We start from the raw sequence: 18925 nt of genomic DNA, 5'->3' as shown, positions 1-18925 counted from the left end.
TGTGTGTGTGTGTATATGTGTATGTATGTACATGTATGTATATATGTGTATATTTGTGTATGTGTGTGTGTTAATTTCTATTTATTTTGTATTAATGAGTCACGTTATTTAAGTAAGAAAGCATTTGTACATGTATTAGTTACTTGAAAAATGGAGAGGGGGTGGGTTCAGATAAGTTTATACTTCTTCCCACTCCTTTTCGAACATTGGGTTCGACTGTTTCTTTTTTTCTTTATTCCTTTTCTTTTTATGCACTATTCTTTTGATGGTTTGTATGTTTATGGTCTTGGGGAAAAAATTATGTTCTGAATTAAAATATCAATCAATCAGTCAATCAATCAATCAATCAATCAATCGCAAGCACACACAGCTGTCAGCCACATTTTCAAAACCCCTAATTTATTGCATCAAAAAACTTACTAAAACCAAACTTGAACAAACATCAGGTTGAGAAAAAATTCTAAAATGACAGAAAACATCTCTGGTAAAAATTAATTTGGGGTGTGCTTTGAGTTTTTAGTTTGGCCATTGTCCCATTCATTAATATGGAGGGGGCGGGGTTTATAACCAGTACTGCAGCCAGCCACCAGGGGGCAATTGAAATGTTTTGGCTTCACTTTTCGGGAGCTGTCATGTTGAATAAAATTGATTTCAAAAAGTGCAGTTTTTAGCTCCTGTGAGAGTAAACAACCTCAATTCAAAGATATGAGTCAGCTTTTTAACCTCATAGTTATTGTTTCTTATTAAATCCAATGTGCTGGAGTAACCAAAATGTTTTTAAAACTGTTCAAATACTGCACTGATTCCCCATGATCTTGATAGATAATAGCTGTATTTGTGATGCCATAATATCCTTTTTATTCATTTACATACAAATACACACAATTCTTATGTACAAAGCAGACTGATGAAGGGGTTCAGGTGTCAGTGTCTGTTTATTATTGACCATGAATGAAATCCTTGATTATATCCCTAAACCCCCTGCACCACTGTGATTAACACAGGATGAAGATGGTGAAAGTCAAAAAAAAACCAGTCCAATGACAAGTTACACGGACTACATATAAAACAGATTAAAGCTTTTGTACAGCACAGAAGGCCCTGAATATATGTGAATACATGGTTCAGTTCCCAGTAACCTCTCCTTATGACTTCTGAATAATACAACTTCATTAACACTCATTTAACAAGTGAACCAGAGTGTTTTTCCACCTGTAGTCAATAGTCTGTGTGCGTGTCTCTCTGCGTCAGCCTGTCAATCACACAAACTATGTGAGCGAATTTGAACTCGGCAACATCAAAGCCGCTTCGTTTTATCATTCAGGTTGACTTTGGTTGAATAGCTTTCAAGTCTTTCTCTCTCTCCTCCCCCCCAGACATTTCTCTGTCTGCAGGTCAGCCCGTGATTTGGGGCCTAACAAAAGTGTATCTCAGTTCATGCTCAGGTTCAAGTAAGGATCTTTGTCTTCCAGTGTACGTGGCCGCAGCCTGGTCCATCAGTGTCAAACTGAGCCATTATTTTCCGCTCAGGGTTTGTTACTCTCAGCACAGTAGGCTCAGCCTCTGTGGGTTCACAGTGTCAGTGTCGTCTCAGAGCAGGATGGACACACCTTTAGTGGATCAAAGGTGTGCTTCTTTTCTGCAGGTGAGCAGGTTTGGCAGGTAAAGGAGGTTTAGTGGAGGGAGGTGGTTTGCTGTTAGGATCCTCTGCGAATGCCTTCCTGAGCTGAGCCACGCGGCCACCGTAGCTGGACTTGCTCTCTTCTGAAAAGGGGAGAGAGGAGCAATTTTAGTTTGCAAAACTAGGGTAATACATGTTTTATGCAGAATCAGTTTTCTTATGAGCTAAAAGTCTAATAATCTTCCTGTTTAATATTTAAGTTCATTTAATAGCGCTACTCTCCCAACACAAATTATCTGTATTTTATATAACTTTACTGTTCAGTGAAAACCATGTATGTATTTTTACTGTTGACAAAAAAACCAAAAAAAAACCCCCTTTTTAAAGCTTTGTGACAATGCATTTTTCACAGCGTCCAATAGGTATTTGAATGGTTTATTGAGCTTAAAAACTTTCAACTAATGAAGAAAATTTGATCTTTATCTGAAAAATAAACTGATAATAGAGACACATGGCTTTTATATGACCACAACAAGAAAGCAGGTAGATAATATTTCTGACAAATTACATAGGATGCAGTGTTATAATGTAACTAAGTACATTTACTATTTACTACTGTATTGCAAGATCAATTCTTAGGTTCTTAAAGGGGAGCTGTTATATATATATATATATATATATATATATATATACACACACACACACACACACACATATACACACACACACACACACACACACACACACACACATATATATTTATATATATATATATATATATATATATATATATATATGTATATATAATTTCTTGGGGGTTTTTCTGTGGTTTTTATGTGTGCTTATTTTCAGGTAATTTTCTTTCTTTTCTTTTCTGTTTGTGGAAGACGTTAAACCAATTTGCTCGGGTTTTAGAGGGTTAAAACACATACATGTCCAGCTCCTGCCTCTTGTTGTTGTTACCTCTGTCCTCTCCGGTCCTCTCTGCGTCTGACAGCTGGGATTTGAGCGGCGGCCGGTTGCCACGGTGACTAAAATGGGTCCTGAAGGAAGGCGTCCAGTCGCCGCAGTTGTCCGAGCTGGTGCCTGAATCGCTGCCGCTGTCCTCGGCGGGGTCCTTGGGGTCGTCGTCGGCGCTGCAGGAGTCCTCCTCAGACCACTGGTCGTGTGGTAAAGCTGAGTCATCCTGAGTGTAGGTGAGAGATAATTTGACGGTATAAAACTGACACACGGTTCACTTTACGGTCCAAACTTGAACACAAACACATGAACTCACGCAAACATCTGTGAGGGACAGCTGGACGTCTTCTTTAAAGCCGAGCTGCCGGGCCTCTCTTCCTGGCAGCAAGTCCACCGTCTGGATGCCATTCATATTATCACTGTGGTCTCTGGAAGACAAAGACGTCCATTTTTAGTCCCGCAGACAGCCGCCCGATCCTTTTGAATCAATGCTCCAGCTAGTCATACGGCAAATAGCTTCTATAATCCAATTAGGAAGAGGAGACTAGCTGACTGAAATTTTGTGTTCACTGTTGATCTGATCAAAGTCATCAGTTATGTCATTAGCTGAAGAGGCTTTATTAATGTGGATGTTCGTATGTGTTGCTTCAGAAACATGCGGACGAGCTGTAAGCGAACGTTGTCAGTCATTAAAAATATAATAAACATTTCTTTGAGTTAGTTTGGTTTGGCTTGTGCAACATGTAAATCATGGAAGTGGTTGCTTCCATTAAAGGTCCAGCGTGTGTGATTTAGTGACATCCAGTGGTGAGGTTGCAGAACTGAGATTTCTCCAGAACATGTAGGAGAAAAATGGTGGCAAAATGCAAATGGTGCCAGTGTCTGGTTTGTCCATTCTGTGTTTCTGTAGAAACAACATGGTGGACTCCAGGGAAGAGGACCCACTCTGTACAAATAATGCAAAAGTTACAATACAATATTATTGTGATTTTAAACTTGCTGCAATATATTGTAATTTATTACATTTTCAACTGCAAAATATATATAATTATGTCCCCAAAGGAAAACTTTGTTAACCTTTTTTATCGAATAGAATAAAGTTTGTAGTCTGTTCATCTCACTTCAGTCTATTTTTTTTCACCAAAGACAAAAAACCAAAACATATCATATTATTCTAGGAGGCTACCAAAGGTTCAGTTTTTATTTGTGATATTAATCATTTGAAATGAAAATAAAATAAAATCCATTCTTGGTGTCCTTGTAACAGTGCGGTAATGCCATACAAAAATATTGTGATACTATGCTGTATTGATTTTTCCCCCACCCCTAATTCTAAAGTAATTAAAACAAAACTTTTCTTTGCTAAAGGTGATCATACACCAAAGCAAACAAAGTTCTGAATATTACATAAAATTTCTGCCAATATAATATCCTAAATCCTTTACACCAGACCTTTAAATATTTGGGAAAAATTGATCTTAGAAATGAGGCCACACGAATGATGAATATTACAAGCATGTGATGGTGGAGGTGATGAATCAAATTTTCTGTCTAATATTCTACGCATCTTGTGAAACAAGTAGTAGTTCATTTTTTAACATGAAAGTGTGAACAGACAGATTTTCAGCTTTAGCCCCTCTAGCGTTTCCAAGTGGTATTTTAGCGCTGTCACAAACACATCCGGATCCCTTTTCGTTTTCCTCAGTGCCTAGCAGCTACCACAGTTTCCACATTTACTTCTGATGTTCCGCCATCTGTAATTTCCGCTACAGGGGATAGTAACCACAAAGAACTCACACTGATACTCTTTGGTAACTGGAGATCGCTACCAAGACTTTCTGGGGAAAACAATTCCTGTTTTGGTTACGCAATGGTTGACGCACTTCCTCTGTGCCATAAATCCTGCTTTAATTTTCATCCAGTGGCAGACAGAATTACATAGTGAAAAAGAGGGTCATTGTGAACTAATTTTAACGCTGAAGGTGTCATTATTCTGTAGCCAACACATTGTGTAGTCAACATATACTTCATAACTTTTTAATTAAATTAGCTGCACTTGGTGCTCTTCAGCCTTTTGCCTTAAAAAGTGGCTTTGAGTTCCTTGTACAATAAACAGCCATCACACAGATACTGTTTTAATGGAGTCTGATTTTATACTTCCTCAACACATTTAGGTGAATGACAAAAAAAAATTTAATCAGTGATACCATTTGATTTTTTTTATTTGAGTTTTTATTTTGTCTCTACCTGTTGTTCATGAGGCTCTGCAGGAGTTTGGAGGACCTGAACTCGTCCACCTCTCCGATGACACTGACGCTCACGTCCCCGTCCCGACCCAGCAGCCACCTTACGTGTTTGTTGTCAGCTGGAGGAATAAGAAAAAACAGGTAAGTTCACCATTTCTTACCAATGTTCAAACAAAAGCAGCCGTCTCATGAGTTGATATTGTGGCTTTTATCCAGAAGGTGGTGCTGTCCTACAAGTATATAGCTCAGGAAACCTCACGGAGCAGACACAATAGACTTCCGTCTCAGCGTTCATCTGTTCCTCATTTCTGCTCCCTTGAATTCTTTTATTCTCTTTTTCTCTGTCTCTCTGTTGGAGTAAATTAATTGTGCCTCGCTGCAAAACAATATTCATAGCAGAATACAGATAAACCACATTTAAATAATGTGTGTCATTACAAAAACAGAGGAAGTTACTAACAGTGACCTCATTCCTGCGTGTGAGCCAGCAGGGTGACATGAAACTGACATGGGGGGCAGTTAAACAGAAACTCCCTCAAAGTTTTGAAACTGAAACAGCCAACATCTTGCTTCGGTTTGTTACACACTGAATCAGCTGAATTGAGGAGCAATACTGTCTCTCTTAATATTTATGTTTCTTAGTTGGAAATTCTCTAAGAATAACCCCTTGAGATATACCATCTTGTTTTCAAAGACACAATAATACAACACACGACAATATAACATTTAACAAAAAATAAAATTAAGATAACAAAACAATATGTGAGAGACCGCAGGAGGCGGAAAAGGAGCTGTGTGTCTTTAATGATAATTAGAGGAGTATGGTACCAATAACTAGATTAATAACTTATGCAATAATGGAATGCACTCTGCAATCTTTGTTTGATAATCTTGACCTAATAAAATAAGGACATAAATTCCGAACACATTTTATTGCATTACAACTGGGTTAACTGGTCTTTTTAGTTGTTACCTCATCATGACTCAGTGGGCAGAAATAAATCTCAACACTGTGTGATAGCAGGTGTTTTCCATGACACCTGGTTCAGATGAAACACCTGTGTGGCTTGAAACTTCAAATCCTCAGTGAGCTGTAGATCAGCAGCTTTACCTTAAGTGAGTTTGAATGCAGATATATCTTTATATCTTTGGTCAAATATTTTTAGTAGGGCTTGGCGATATGGAGAAAATCAAATATGACGATATTTTTTTGACCAAATACTGATATTTGAACTATATTGCAGGGTTGATTATTGGCACTTTTCGTGATATATTTATTCACTGAGATTTTGGATAAATTATCATCGGAAATGACTAAGTTGTTTTCTTTTTTTGTTTTTGCTGTAACATATGTAGGAGAAAAAAAATCTAATAAATATACTTGTTAGTAGATAAGTAATAAAACAGCTAGAACAGTCGGGTAAGTTCATAAAATTACGTCAATTTACCGCAGGGATCTAAGCTGGATTTCTCTGGGGGCCACTTTTATAAAATGACAAGAGATCAGGGGCCAGTCGCAGCAGCGTCACGATTGTATGCAAGGACGTTACCCGGATTTTATGGTTGTGGGGAGCCTCCCTTGGTACTTTTTAGATAGACACGTTGATGCTCTTTTATACACTTTGTCAACATGTGTATGTTTAAAGTATAAAAACAATTCCCAGCGTGAATCATTATATTTTTATTGTGAATTAGACAATGGTTGAGGTGCCACCTGTCGCTCTATCAGGGACCAGATTCATCTGGAAGTTGAGTATCACTGCTTAAATGTAATGTAGCCTTTACAACCAAGAAAAGAAAACACTTTTTTTCAGTCTGACTTCGGACATCATGTTATCTAAAATCTAAAACTCATCTAGTCTAATATTGGGATATTGATATATTGTCCAGCCCTAGTTTACAGTAGTACCATGTTTACTTTTATTCCGTTTTGTTGTCATTGTTTACAGCTGTGTATTTTTGTATGCGTGTGTACATTGAAAGCAACAAAATAATGTAGTCATATTTCTCGATGTAAACACACTCACTCGATTCTGATACTTTAAATGACGCAATAGGCTCAATGAACAGATACTGTAAGAGTCCATAGAGACAATCAGCTCCTAACAGTGAACTGACTGTACAGATTTCTTAGAAACCAGCAAACAAAGGCAGCTCTGTTTCTCTCCATATTTTAGGGACGGACTTGTGTTTGCGTGCTGTCACCCCGCACATAAGGCCACATTGTGTCGGCATCTCAGTCGGTTGTCACCTGACCATAAGACCCTCTCTGACATACGTCATCCATCACCTTTATGTTCACAAACTGGGTTATATAACTTTGATTACAGAGCACGTCCACAGCAGAACACAGGTGTCTGGTTTTATTAATACCACACCTTCAAATTAACCACAGATGCAGCACATCATAAAGTTATGTAATGTTTCATTTTGTAATTATGTGACATTTATTTGGCTGCATGTACACATGATTGTCTTTCTGACAACAGCAAACAGCAAACAAAGAATGAGAGATGCCTAAATGGATTGTGTGTTGTGTAACGCAAACAGACAACACACACTCGGCCCCCCTCTCAGGTGACACGGCACAGATTGGGTAAACAAAGAAGGTAACGCAATATGCGATTTAAAGTGTGGTGACGCCCCAAACCACAAAGCTTACTCAGTCTTATTCAGCTTTCAGCCTGTAGAACGATTCGAGTGGCGCTGATAGAGGCTGTCTGTCACACACTTATTGTGCGGCTGAACCTGTGGAGGTGATATTGGGCCTCAGTGAGTCTGACTAAATGGAGGAAAGGTAGGTGACATGAGTCAGACAGAGCAGAGGGACACTAACCGAGCCATGTAAAGACTCTGGACTATATTACTTGTGTAATTTAAACACATTAATCAGATTGGTAACATGAGAGGGTGTTACTACACAGCTTGTGTATCATGTGCACTCACAGCCGAGAAGATTTATGGCCATTAATTAGTTGTGAAATAGCTTACATGTAGAATTTCATAATATCTGAAATATATGCCGCCTGTAATCAACTGCTATAAATAAAACATAGTAATTGCTCCCCATAGATGTTTTTGATATGTGTGCAGTAATTGCATTAGGAGGAAACAGAACCAGGATTATAAAAAATAATGAGGTGATAATCTTGGTTCATAGTCTCCACACTACCATGATGCAATTCTCAGAAGGAAAAAAGAAAAAGTTGCCTCAAAACAATCAAATTTAAAGATCTTTCATACAAAAACTTCAGAATCAGCAGCACTGAGACTAAACATATTTCAAAGGCAAACTAAGATTAAAGCAATATATCAACATTTGGAAAATGTGCTTTTATCAATATCACTCTTGTAGCTGTACGTTAAATATAAAGCTAGAGCTAGCAGCTGGTTAGCTTAGCTTAGCATAAAGACTGGAAACAGGGGGGAAAGCTAGCTTGGTTCTGACACACCAGGAAGTCATTGCACCCATCCAGGAAATGCTCCTGGCAAATAACATTCCTCATTTGCAATTTATCGTTTTAACACCTTATTTTTTTGTCCGAAATACTAAACAATGTAAAACATGTTTAATGGGCTGTATACAACTTTCAGAGCATTTATAAAGCAGCAAACATCGATTTGTTATATAAAGATAGGGTGGGGTATGACGTCCTGAGCAGAGACTAAAGTTACACTGCCTCTGTGTGTTTTGTAATCTGAGCTTTTCTGTTCTTGGTTGTGGTAGCCAGTCCGGCTGTGCGTGCATTTTAGCGCATGTGAGTCCCTGTGAGTGTATCTGGCTAGCTAATCATCACCGCTCAGCACTGCGCTCATACAGCGGTTACTACTGACAATGCTTTCCCAACGCGAGCCATTGTGCCGTTGCAAAAACACAGTGCCCACTCTCTGGTTTCCTTTAGGTCAACAGCATTAGCTCTTGAAGCACTGTTGCCGTTAGCAGCGCTAATAACACCGTTAGCTGCTAGCTACCGCCTCAGCCACCTCCATGTTGAGAGCTGTGTGGACACAATCACTTCCCAACTCTGTCATAGACTTACTTCAAATGTTGCATACAGCTCCTTGAATTAGTGAGCTTTAGAGGTGCTCGTCTGTGGATTTTCTTACCCTCAAACAGAGCTAGCTGTTTCCAGTTTAGTCTATAGTATATGCTAAAGCTAAGCTAACCCATATCGGGGTGTAACATTATAATAAATAGACAGATATGAGAGTGGTATTAATATTCTATTTTTGAATTCTCAGCAAGAAAGAAAATAGGTATCATTTCCAACAATAAAAATAATATTTGCATGGTAAAGAAATGTCTGATTTAAGGTACAGATAATTGTAAATGTCTGTAAATTTTATCAGTATCATTGTGAAATGAGTTGCTGTTTGACTGTAAAAATGAGACCCTGTTTGAGAAGGTAGCAGCTTTAACCTCCTGTCAGAGTTATGTTACCGTTGTTATCAAAACAAAGGCCGCATTTCCCAGAAACCTTCCTGCTTCTCTGTTTCTTCCTGCTACAAAACTGGTTTGATACTTTAGTCTGTGTTTTCCTGGTCTGATTTACTGGCAGTCAAGCTCATACTTTGGTGCACTGGAATGATACGTATGTGTTTTCTTTCTCCTGGTACTGCCGACCAGTGGAACCAATACAAAGAAGCTGGTGTTGCACTCTACCTTTCTTTGGCCTGGTGTTCTTGTTGCTCCTTCCTTCCCTCTCCTCCTTCTCCTCACGCTCTGCCCAGCGGCGAACCTGCTCCTCTCTCATCTTTAAGAAGAGGATCCTCTTCTGCTCCTCACTGAGGGCCTCCAGCACCTCAGGCTCCACCCACATGTCCTCAAGGATTTTAGCCAGCATCCTGCCTCTTGTCCCAGGGTGTCAGAGACGACCGTCGGCCCCTCTGTCTCTCCGTCCAGTGGGTCGTGTTTCAGCGGTGGGGTATGATCGCTCCTTTTTCCTGTCCCAGAGTCAGGTTCCCTTTTCTTTGAAGGATGTGGGATCAGGTGCAGTCTAACTGCTGGAGGTCACTCAATTGTCCTTTGTCAAGTGCTCTTCCTCTGAGCTGTAGGAGTGTGTCGGCCTCCCTGGAGGTGAAGGCACAGCTTGTCCGGATAGACTGAGCTCTGAAGGGTGCTGTTGTGGTTTTTACAGAGAGAGGGAGAGAGGAAGAGAGAGAGAGAGAGAGAGATTATATCTACTGTATTGTTTAGTTCCCTTCCATTCAATCCTGTTCTGACTGGTACAAAACAATAGTCCCGAAGCAAATAAGCCACAATGCCAAATGTAGTGTGTGTGTGTGTGTGTGTGTGTGTGTGTGTGTGTGTGTGTGTGTGTGTGCGTGCGTGCGTGTGTGCATGCAATGTTTACTCTGTATACAGTAGGCAGCGAGAATGCCGCTGTTCTTTCAAACACTGAAAGGCAAACAGGGGCAGGTTCAGTGTGTCAACACACACACACACACCACACACAACACACACACACACACATAAAGGGCGTTAATGACTGCATGCTATCTGGGGGTAACAGACACAGATAGAGGGCAAAAGACAGCTGTGGTTCACTTGAATTTTTGTGCCTCTTGCACACACTCGTGCATGCACACTCACACATACAACTCGGACTGTTCTCAGCACTTTATCAACCCACGTGACACAGATAGACATCAACAGCCTGTCCGTTAGTTATAACTCAGTCGGGAAGTCCTCAAGAGCGAATCCCAGAGAACAACCTTCACCCTAAAGTGTGTGCAAACAAACAGTTTTGAAAGCAGTCCCCCGCCCTGCACACACTTTTGAAAAATGCGAAAACAGTGAGTTGTCGAGCAAGAGCCAATAGGATTTGTTGTCTGTGATAACAGTTCACCAGTCTGCACTTGAGGGCGGTCTGATATTGCGGTTAATCAGCAAAAGCTGTCAAAGGTGAATAATCACCCTTACAGTTAGTGTTTCAGGTGTGACAGATGTTGATCCATAGACTTAAACTAAATCTCACACTAGATCTGAATAATTCTATGGTTTGAGGCAAAACTGAGCAGCAAAGCAATTATTTTCTGCATTTTACAGCTGATGCAGGACTGAATGCAAAGCTATAATTGAACTTAATTTTAAAATAAAATAAAATAAAAATAATATAAACAATTTTTAAAAATAATAAGAAATAATAATATTAAAAACAACATTAGTTTTAAGTTCCATGTACAAAGCTAGTTTTTTTTAGAAAGAATAAAGAATAAAACCTATTTCATTAACAGAGGTTAGGAGCATAGAGGGAGCATCTTGCTTTAAATATACAGTATATTATACTATTAAAAAAAAGTTTATGAATCTCTTAACAATGTTTAAAGGGGAACACCACCTAGAGAAAGAAATCAATTGGCCAGGGAAAGTTCAATTAATACTTGTGAACATAACCTACTCTCTCTCAAAGTCAGAAACCAGGGAAGTATGTTGGAAACTCGTGATGTCATCTTATCAAATACGCAAGTTGTTGCGTAAAAAAACAAACTGGCAATGGCTGAAATGCCAAACTCAAGTCTCTCCACAAACCAACGGGTGACAGAAAATGTGCCCATATAGTACCCATATTCCCCTGGGTGCTCTCAGCATCATCTACAGCATATTTCACCATTTATTGTCTACAGAGCAGCTCAAGACTCTATACCCTGTGACACCACAAATTTGTTTTTGATTTGTAGACAGTTGTTCATGTTAAGTTACATTTTTAGACCATAAAAATAACATTTATTAATTTTGACAATTGGGGTAGTTCCACTTTAAGTAGTAAAACTTTTCATTTCTGTTTAAATATACACGGCTTCATTGTGTTTTAATCTTAGAACCAGCATTCATTAATTCATTCATCAACTCTGCAGTACTTCTTAAGTCTCTTGGTTTTGCGAGGGAGGTTTTTATGATTCATGGTCTTGTTCAGGGTGTGTTTTCATTCATTCTTTCACAATGCAGGAGTTGTGACATCCTTTATAACTCTGCGATTAACAGCAATACAAAAAAACTGGACCTGACTTGAAGATTTACTGCCAAACAGCCCACTCACTGGCTAATTGCTTAATTTTTCCATAAAACAATCACACTTGTGAGCAGCAGTCTGATACCTGCATAACAGCTCCTATAATTAACTGTCTGCATCTGAACAAGAGCACGGCAGCACAACAAGAATATTAAAATCGAGACATAAACATGCCAAACTTTTTCACAGACAATAACAACCCACACAAACACTTCAGAGAGCAGAAATCACACGAGGAGTAAATGAGGATCAGCATCCACACGCTCGGCTCTGTTATCCAAATATAAAGGCATCCACGTCTGGCTCTGCGCCAACGTGCAAATAGGTCCAGGATTTGCTTCTGCCTCCGCTCGCATGCAGAGAAAAGAAAAGAAAGGCAGTGAGAGAGGAGAGAAAGGCATGTGCATGGCATACTGAGAGAAAAGTTTGAAAAGTCTCTCAGTCTTGAGAAAACACTGGCCATTTCACAGCAACAGAGGAGAGTGTGAGAGATAAATGAACTCAGACGGGCCGTAGAATGGCAATCACAACAAAGACAGACAGAGTGAAAAGGGGACAGAGGAGCGAAAGTGGACTTACTCAGTGGCTGCCAGCCGGCTGCATCTCCCAGCGCTGCTCTGAGTTTCAGCGCCTCTGTGAGTCTGGTATGATGAGTGTGTGTGTGAAGTGAGTGAGTGTCAGAGTGCCTTTGTGTGTGTGTGGGATCAGGGCTGTCGTCAGCAGCAGAGGTATGCAGGCTCAGCTCTGCTTAGCTGCATTTGTTCTGAATAGGAGTGGGACGGAGTGACATCACTGCATTCATCTCCTTCCTCCTTCCTCCTTTCTCATTCACTCTTATCTTATTTACATAATTTCTACAAGACTACAGAGAAATAATATAACACTTGTTAAATATTATCAAATAAAATCCCCCCCCATCTATTTACTATGTATCCACTGCCAAACTTTGCATGTTTCTAATCTGCTCCCTTGTGACATTTTGGCTACGTTCAAGGACGCAAGAAATTTAATTTCCCCTGACAGTCTGTAACCTTATGCAGCAGCATAGGAGATGGGAGTGATTCTCAGCCTTTTTCTGTTTTAACTTAATCTAAGCGACAGCCTCTGCACGGCTGTGTTAGCCCCCTTCTTTCTTTTTCTTCCTCCAGGACGTCCTGCTGGCTTTGTTTTAATCACAGCACCACATGTGCAGGAAGGAATCTGGATATTTATTCCACAGAATTTTTTCCGTCAACAGGTTGTTGACACACTTATCAGGCCAGCGGGTCATTGTTTGGTGGAGTGCAGAATCAGATGAATCCAGTTGAAATATCAGTCACATGCCTCTGAGTAATTACAGCTTATAATGCAGAGGTGTGATTAGTTCATATGCAGATGACTAACCTGTCTGCTGGAGGACCTGTTGGGCTGTGTGGGTGTGACCGACTGGGAGGGTTTTACGGTAAATAAAGTATTTCTAAATATTAGCTGCTGCTTCTTCACTTAGGTGGCAGGAGCTAACAAAAGATCGTTACATAACAGGATAATGATAAATGACAAAAGATGATGTAAGAGTAGCACAAGTAGAGAAGAGGACAATGCTTTATTTTATGATGCTAATTTCATGATGATTTCCAAGATAAAATTTGTCATTTAATCTAAGACAAGAAAAAAAAAATGCTGTCTTGAAAGTAAAAATGATCTTGTGAATTAAAAAAAATCTCAGTCAAAAAATGAATATTTTGTAGCAGTAACTTATTAATAAAAACCTTATTTTCCATGCTGAGAGTGAAAATAATGTCATCAGTTTAGTGAGATTTACCCCAAACTTCCAGGGCATTACGCAAAATGAAACCACAGCTGTCATCTGTCAATACAGACAGGTTTCCACCAAAACCTGTGTTTCAGTGATACCAGACACCCGTCTGTTTGTCTCTCAGTTTGTCACTGGTATCAGGGCAGAAGACTCAAGGTCTGCACACACACACACACACACACACACACACACACACACACACACATGAACACACACAGCTTTGATCTGCTCGTCTATGTGAGGACCAATATTTCTGAAACAACTATTCTTATCCTAGAAGTTAATATCAACCCAAATCTGAAGCTAAATTTAATGTTGACGTCACCAAACCTAATTCCAGCGTTAGAATGTAACTAAGAACATAAACTCAAGTACTGTACTTATGTACACTTTTGAGTTACTTGTACTCTACTTGAGTACTTTGTTTTCATGTCACATTACTGAAAAGGGAAATATTTTACTTTCTTACTTAACTATATCTATTTAAAAGCTTTAGTGAATCGTTACTGTGATCAATAAATGATTGTGCATTAATATAGATAAAGGTAATATTTTATTGATCCCTTGTTTCACAGAAGTATATAAATATGAATTTAAATGTTATAATGAAATGGACCATTGTGCATAGTTAGCACTTTTAATTTCGTGTACCTCAAGTATGTTTGGGTGCAAATACTTGGGAACTTTTACTTGAGTCAGATTTCAAATACAGGACTTTTCTTTTTATTTTATTACCCAGATTTACAGTAAATTGGCCAAAGTTATTTGATTTGATTTAATATTTTAAAATTTAATTTCTGTTGGTCTTCTCCTATTCTTATCTTTGTAGCCTGTTGTTCATGTCAGGAGGTGTGGATTTCAAAAAGATAAAAGAAAGAGCATCTTTACACCAGCAAACAATCTCTTTCCCTCTGAGGTCAGGGTCAGCTCTGCCAGTTTAAAACAAAACTGTGATCTACGGCTCAAACATAAAACAGTTAATGATATACCTGTGATCAGATAGTAAGGATATTCCGGTATGAGACTTTAGAGGAGGAAGGTGTGTGCATGTCATTACTTATTACTTTTTGTGTACATAATGACATGTTTCTAATGATCAGACTTTAGGCCGCACCTTTTACAGTAAGTTTCACTGTTAGCAGGAATTATTTAACCAGGAAATGTTTTCCACAGAAAAGAAGTTATCTACAGCTCGCTGTCGCAGTCTCACCTTTATCTTGACTTGGTTAAGCACACCTTGGGAAAATCCCACCAAGGCATTGTCACTGTATCTGAATCCACGTGCAGGAGATTAAATATGTGGTCACACTGAAATGGTAATTATGCATGCACAGCGCCCTCTGCTGGAGGAAGGCAAGACAGCAAGTCAGTCAGGATCCCTGTGTCATAAGACAGAAGAACAAAAAAATAAAACCTAACAAAGCTTCGCCAGGACAGCCTTTCATATAAAAAACATTATGTCTTGTGAATGCACATAATAATAGTTATCTACATAAAAAAATATTATAGCATAATTAGTTGCCTGCAAGTCCAAAACTCTAATATTTACCTCATAATTACATCTTTTATGTATTTAAAAATTAGAAAGAGTTCAAGAAAATTGGTGGTCAAGGTGGTTTTAAAAAGTACTTATTAAATTGTAATAATTCGTAAAATAATTTACAATATATAATTATAATCTTATTAATATTTGTTTTTCCTTAGATTTTTTTTTCTATTTTCACTTGCTTTTAAAAAAAACAGTTTGTGGAACATTTCTTACCAAATTGCTTGTTGCCTTATTCTCCATGTTTTTGAAAAGAAATCACACTAGTGTGCTCAGGGTTCAAAGGTTAAAATATGTGTGAAAGAAGTCCAAAATCAACACAACAAAAGTGATGTCAATCCAGGTTTCAAAGGGTTAAATGGTTTCTTCTTTTTCTAGTTTTGCTCATGTTGACTTTTGAGCCGCTAACAGGATAATCCAGCCTTACTCTTTTATCCTTTTCTTGGAGACTATCACCAAAAGTACTTAGTCAACATTTTCCATGACCTTTGACCTCTTATATTGAACATACATCATTGCACAGAAATCAAGCACAGGCATCCAATAAGTCTCTGTCCTCTACTGAGACCAAATCTGCATAATCTATCTTGTCCATCCATCAGCGTCTCCACATGCTGCTTTTAATTCACTGTCTATCTAAATACAACACAAAGATTATAATTACAATATGTCCCAAGTGACACTGACAGCAGTTGCTGACAAAGTTCTTTTTTTTCTTTTAACCACAAGATTGTACTTCCCATCATGCTTTTGGGGCCCAATTCAACAGCATGGTCGGGCAAATTTTTCCATGGCAAAATTATTGGTATTCCAACATGTTCTCCCCTCAACAGCCACATGTTTAATGCATGGAGCCCACCGACATGGAGCCTGCTCTGTGAAGTGGATGTGCATTAGCATGGATTCACATGAGAGATGCATGTGGTTAAACAGACCGCAAAGCGTTGCTTTAGTCCCCAAAGTAATTTCACTGGCAGTACAAGCCAAGCTGGAGAATGCACCCTTGGGTGGTCGATGTATCGTCCTACCATGATACCGCGCGTTAACTGTTTTTGCATAATTTGCATAATGAGATTGAAAGAGTTGTAAGATGACTTTAACATCATTACATCGCATAGGCTGCTATTATCAGGTGCATACAGCAATAGAAACACCCTCTGTAGATATCAGTGTGTTAATATTACATTCAGAGAACATTTTACTGTAATCAGGTTTTGTATGGAGTGGAAACGAAGTGGCGTGTGGGAGTCATCAGGGAAACTGCTGGTTACATGATATGGGTGAATAAAGTAACATGACTGGGAACATAAAGGAGCTTCCTATAACTGTTAAAACAGCTTTACTGACTGACTTAATGTGGATTAAGGGGGAATTGAAAGACACTGTAGACACAAATTTGACATATTATTCACCTTCACAAGTTAATGTGGCAAATGTCTTAGAAAACAGTTAATCCAAGCCATAGGCTTACTGAATTTCGGGAATTCGATTTTGCCGTTTAAGTACATAGTGTCAATGAAATCTGTGAAATTGAGAGTTAGGGAATTACATACTGATATACTTTGGTTGACACACTACTTTGTTTTCTTATTTTACAATAAATGTTACTAATTATCTAATGCACATAAACTAATATCAGTACAGTTAATATTTTGAGTTACAAAGCAATCCTGTTTTAATGTGTTGTGTAAGGGATAATGCCTGACAAAGGGGTCCATTACCAGGAATCAATGGCAAACGTGGAGGAGTTAACCATACGACGAGCAGATAATTCCTGATAATGGCTACCTTGGAGGACATTATACCACTTATACCATGGTCACTATCCAAAGGAGAAAAAAAAGTTTATATCATATATATTATATTTTTATGCCTTTTGCAGTCAAAATCTTAGGTTTCCAAAACCCATAACTTGGTTTCTATGGTAACACCTGAGGGCTTACGTGGAACAATCATTACCGCCCCATAAGGTTCCTTTGCAATGGAAATGTTATTTAATCCTCCAGGTAATAGGAGATATTTCTAGTCCACTCTTCAGCTCAGCTAGCCAGAAAGCTAACGTTATGCTAGCAAGCTTAAAAGTCAGTAACACTGCTTGGTTGAGAAACAGTAGATATTAGATGAGATTATGTTTAACAGCAAGATGAGCTAGCTATCCAGCCATGTCATTGTCCCCACATCAATATCAAGATTTTTAAGTAACAACAAACGTAACGTAAAAGTAACAACAAATAATAAAGCGGGCCAAACATCCACTTATTTTACAGTATAGTCAGATTTTACCACAAAAACTCCACAATTTCCTCTCATTCATGGTCTTAAACTGTTGGCTCCTACCCCCAAGCAACACCTGAATCCATTCATTCACTGATTAAATAAACTCTGACCCAAGGACCGGCAGCCAACCGGCAACACTGCGCCCCCAAGTGGTGGTAGAAAGGCAAACAAAGAACAACAAAAACATGAGGAGAAATCAAACCATAAACAAAATGACTCTTACAAGTACAAACATGACACAGCCGAGATTTTCCTCCCATGGGTTATGCTGGGGCTAACTGGGTACCAAGGGGTTATGGGTTGAATGTGGGTATTTTAACTGGGGCCCGCTTGGGTAAACCCACCCGTGTGGGCAGTTGGCATGGGGCCATTATGGAACCAGTAGACACTCCCATGTAGGGCCCATTTTTCAGCCCATTTACTACCCACATGGGCCCCACATGCAAATGCTGGCAGGGAAGCAGCGAGTTGAATAGCAAATGGGATGTGCAATCATTGCATTAGTTTAGAGGGGCAGTTTAGTTACAGTCTCCATTCTGTGGTGTTCAGTTACTGAACCAAAACAGTAAAGTTGTAGATTCTTAAACCAAAAAATGAGTTGAAAGATAGGGACTCCTTCCTTATTCCACTCAGTCTGTCAAGCCATTGTTAATATAAAAATATCGATTAGTGCAGCTTTAATTTACAGACATTTGTCATGATAAGTGTTCCTGATACAATATGTAGAAAATTGAATGGAATGTGAAGCAAATGCGTTGATAGAAATTGGAAATGCCATTACTTTCAGTAGAAATATATATATTTCCCCAGCTTTGCAGTACTAGCCTAAAGCCAACTTGTTTGCTGGGAGCAGTGCCCACCAGGCTCAAAGATGAATGCAGACAACACTGTAGAAACTGTCACATTTAAAAAGCAGCGGAGACCATCTTTCTGAGATGTGAAGTGAAGGGAAAACACCAGTGAATTTCATTTTGACACTGAAATACACCCAATATACACATGATACTATGTATGTACAAGCTACTTGTTTCATTATGTGATACTTGTTTTTTGAATGTCATTTTTTTAGCACCATGGGGCCAGACAGAGGGTCATGTACCAGAGAAAGAAAACACATTTGAAGCAAATTTGAGAGACAACTTGTATGCTGTTTTTTCCCCTTAAGAACCAAGCACTGAGATAGGTGAATTTGTTGAAGTAATAGATGCCTTAATTTATTTTCTACCAGATAAGGCAGGTATACAACTTAAGCCCAGTGTACAGTGATGTTGCACCACCAGGACTAAAGGTTTAATTAAATTCTGCTATGTTCAAATATCGTGATAACGTCCTTTAAATGGCATATGTTAGCTCATAAGAGGGACCACCCAAGGAACAAGACTCCTGCTGTGTATCAACATGCTGCTGCAAACTTTTCAACAGTCAGATGTCCATATTTTTTCTTCCATATTTACAACTTGGCGCACA

General features: G+C 38.9%; 1 protein-coding gene across 1 annotated transcript; it reads right to left on the bottom strand.

The window, feature by feature from the left end:
- Positions 1-1038: 1038 nt before the first annotated feature.
- On the bottom strand, positions 1039-12592 carry zgc:92242 (uncharacterized protein LOC436899 homolog). Its single transcript, XM_042493291.1, has 6 exons — positions 12420-12592; positions 9491-9947; positions 4829-4946; positions 2898-3009; positions 2585-2807; positions 1039-1764 (listed from the first exon to the last, which is right to left on the bottom strand). Exons 2-6 carry the CDS (start codon positions 9669-9671, stop codon positions 1613-1615), a joined length of 786 nt encoding a protein of 261 aa, XP_042349225.1. The 5' UTR covers positions 9672-9947; positions 12420-12592; the 3' UTR covers positions 1039-1612.
- Between the last annotated feature and the right edge of the window lie 6333 nt (positions 12593-18925).

The sequence above is a fragment of the Plectropomus leopardus genome, chromosome 9 (assembly GCF_008729295.1).
Source record: "Plectropomus leopardus isolate mb chromosome 9, YSFRI_Pleo_2.0, whole genome shotgun sequence".
In the NCBI taxonomy this organism is placed as follows: Eukaryota; Metazoa; Chordata; class Actinopteri; order Perciformes; family Serranidae; genus Plectropomus; species Plectropomus leopardus.
This window is presented reverse-complemented; position numbering and strand designations above follow the sequence as displayed.